The sequence below is a fragment of the Pinus tabuliformis genome, chromosome 1_1, assembly GCF_031772625.1.
Source record: "Pinus tabuliformis cultivar Carrire ecotype Pingquan chromosome 1_1, CPIR1, whole genome shotgun sequence".
NCBI classification, from domain to species: domain Eukaryota; kingdom Viridiplantae; phylum Streptophyta; class Pinopsida; order Pinales; family Pinaceae; genus Pinus; species Pinus tabuliformis.
The window spans coordinates 988,306,617-988,308,812 of record NC_142297.1 but is presented as its reverse complement, the minus strand read 5'-3'; the positions used below and the strand labels follow the sequence as shown (position 1 = coordinate 988,308,812).

Sequence of the window (2,196 nt, the reverse complement as noted above, 5' to 3'; positions counted from 1 at the left end):
TTGACCTCGAAATAAAATGAAATACACCATCACAAAATTAAATAAAATCCACTATATATTCATGGATCATTGGAATGAATGGAAGAGACAACGGATAATACATCCCTAGTAAATCTATGGGTAAAGATAAATGTATGCTATCAATAATATCGTTGGGTATCCAACTTAAATCGATCACGTTTCTTCGTGGAAATATCGAAGTCAGATGAGAAAGATACAGGACATCGGACAATGTAAAACCTAGGAATATCAGTATGCGGAGGAAAAGCGTGATAAAGACATTGAATACTTTTCAGCGCCTCCATGTGCGTGTGGACTATTATGCCCTCTGATTTGAATTTCCTCCTGCAGCCTCCTCCATCCATTTTCATCGTGAAGCTCTTCTAAAAACATTCCTGGTTTTCTAGACGCACTTCCGTACTGAAAACTCTGTGTCTATATAAGATTTTCCCAACTTATGTATGGCCACTTTTATTTGAGGAAATTTGTAGGAGCGGTTCCTCAAAATAGAACAGATGGCCATGCCGGAAAGCATATGCAAGGATGGGTTTGTGCAGGGAGAGTTAATGGACTTTCCAGGCTTCAGATTCTCCCCAACAGAAGAGGAGCTGCTGGGCTTCTATCTGAAGAAAAGGATCCAAGCAGGCCACCCACTGATATTCGATAAAATTATACCGACATTAGACTTGTATCAATATGAGCCCTGGCAATTACCGGGTACACATAAATCTCTGCCTCTTACTTTATTTGAATTTAAAAGTAAATTCTCAGATGGTATTAACTGATTTACTGCAGGTTTGGTTCATGATTTTGGGGAGCACCAATGGTTCTTCTTCGTTCCAAGATATCCTAAGAAATGTTCTCGGCCTAACAGAATGACTACATTGGGTTACTGGAAGGCCAGCGGCTCAGACAGAGCAATTCGCAACGAGCGGCTTCAGTGCATAGGTATGAAGAAAATTCTGGTGTTTTATGAAGGAAAAGCCGCCGGTGGGCGGAAGACGGACTGGATAATGAACGAGTATAGAATGCCAGATCTGAGCTCGGCCGTCCACATGGTGATTAATTTCTATATCTTTGGTCATTCTTTTGGTTTAATTTAACCCTAATCTCTCAAACACGGAACTTCTCCTTTGCTTGAAATTTAATAAACATCGATGATAACTCGGTCTAGCATACTGTTTAACAAACACTTATAAATGACCGTCAAATATCTTTTACTAAGTTAAAGGTTTCATGGGTTAAATAAAAGGTTTGATGTTTTAATCTTTATATTCAATGAATTAAAGTTGCCATGTGCAGAAGAAGACCGATATGGTGTTATGTCGGATATACAGAAAAGCTGTTACTCAGAAGTCCATCGAACAACGAGCGAAAGCGATGGACGTCCGTAAAGAGGAACGTGTTGCGTCAAGCGATATGTATGAAGAAAGGTTCCACTCAGCGAACATTAATGGCTGCTGCCAATCAAATCCTGTGACAGAAGCCAAAGTTTCTTCATTAAATTGTCAGGATGACGAGGGCGTATGTTCCTGTGTCAGTAAAACGTGGGATGAATCTAGTTCCTTTGATATCCTGGAGCCGATCATATTTTGTAAAGAATCTATGGTATTGAAGACACCTAAAAGCTGCAAACCGCCGCAATTAGAGTTGCCGAAGTTATCGATGGACTTCTTGTTTAGCCAGCCGATAGAAACTCCTTATGCTCTTCTGTTTACCCCATCACCGCTCCATAGTCCATTGTAGCAGCATACCTGATTGACAAAGTCATGAGCCGTATACATTCATTCAGTGGCAAACCGATTATGTGTTTTATATCACGGTTTGCAGCAGTCCACAAATCGAATTGTTACTCCTTTTACCAAAAGTTCCGTTGGTACGCATTTCTAAAGCTGAATTTTTAATTTATAATCTAGAATAATTGTCGATTAAGCCAAATGTGTGGGAGCAGATGCCATGGTAAAGACCTCTTGTTGAGAGATTGGCCTGCGCGTTAAGATTATAAATTGTTTATGTGAATATTGAATCAACGTGTGTAACCTTCCAGTTTTAGTTTGGTATCAGCGGATGTATAATTTCCATAACGGTCTCTGGAGGTCTGGAATTTCAAATTAATTATTAATAATGGTTATGGAGATGGCAATGTCCATCAAATATTTTTACTAAGTTATATAAATTGGATATGAATATTAATCT

The 2,196-nt window shown here is 39.1% G+C and overlaps 1 protein-coding gene across 1 annotated transcript; it reads left to right on the top strand.

Annotated features, from left to right (window-relative positions):
- Positions 1–557: 557 nt before the first annotated feature.
- LOC149217857 (NAC domain-containing protein 22-like) lies at positions 558–1,746 on the top strand. Its single transcript, XM_089391440.1, has 3 exons — positions 558–717; positions 796–1,058; positions 1,303–1,746. The coding sequence occupies exons 1-3, from the start codon at positions 567–569 to the stop codon at positions 1,744–1,746; spliced, it is 858 nt and encodes a 285-aa protein (XP_089247566.1). The 5' UTR covers positions 558–566.
- The last annotated feature ends 450 nt before the right edge of the window (positions 1,747–2,196 follow it).

Coding starts and splice junctions, on each gene's coding strand:
- LOC149217857 (XM_089391440.1), top strand. CDS start 567: ATGGACTTTCCAGGCTTCAGATTCTCCCCAACAGAAGAGGAGCTGCTG. Junction 718..795: donor TGAGCCCTGGCAATTACCGG/GTACACATAAAT, acceptor GATTTACTGCAG/GTTTGGTTCATGATTTTGGG. Junction 1,059..1,302: donor TGAGCTCGGCCGTCCACATG/GTGATTAATTTC, acceptor TGCCATGTGCAG/AAGAAGACCGATATGGTGTT.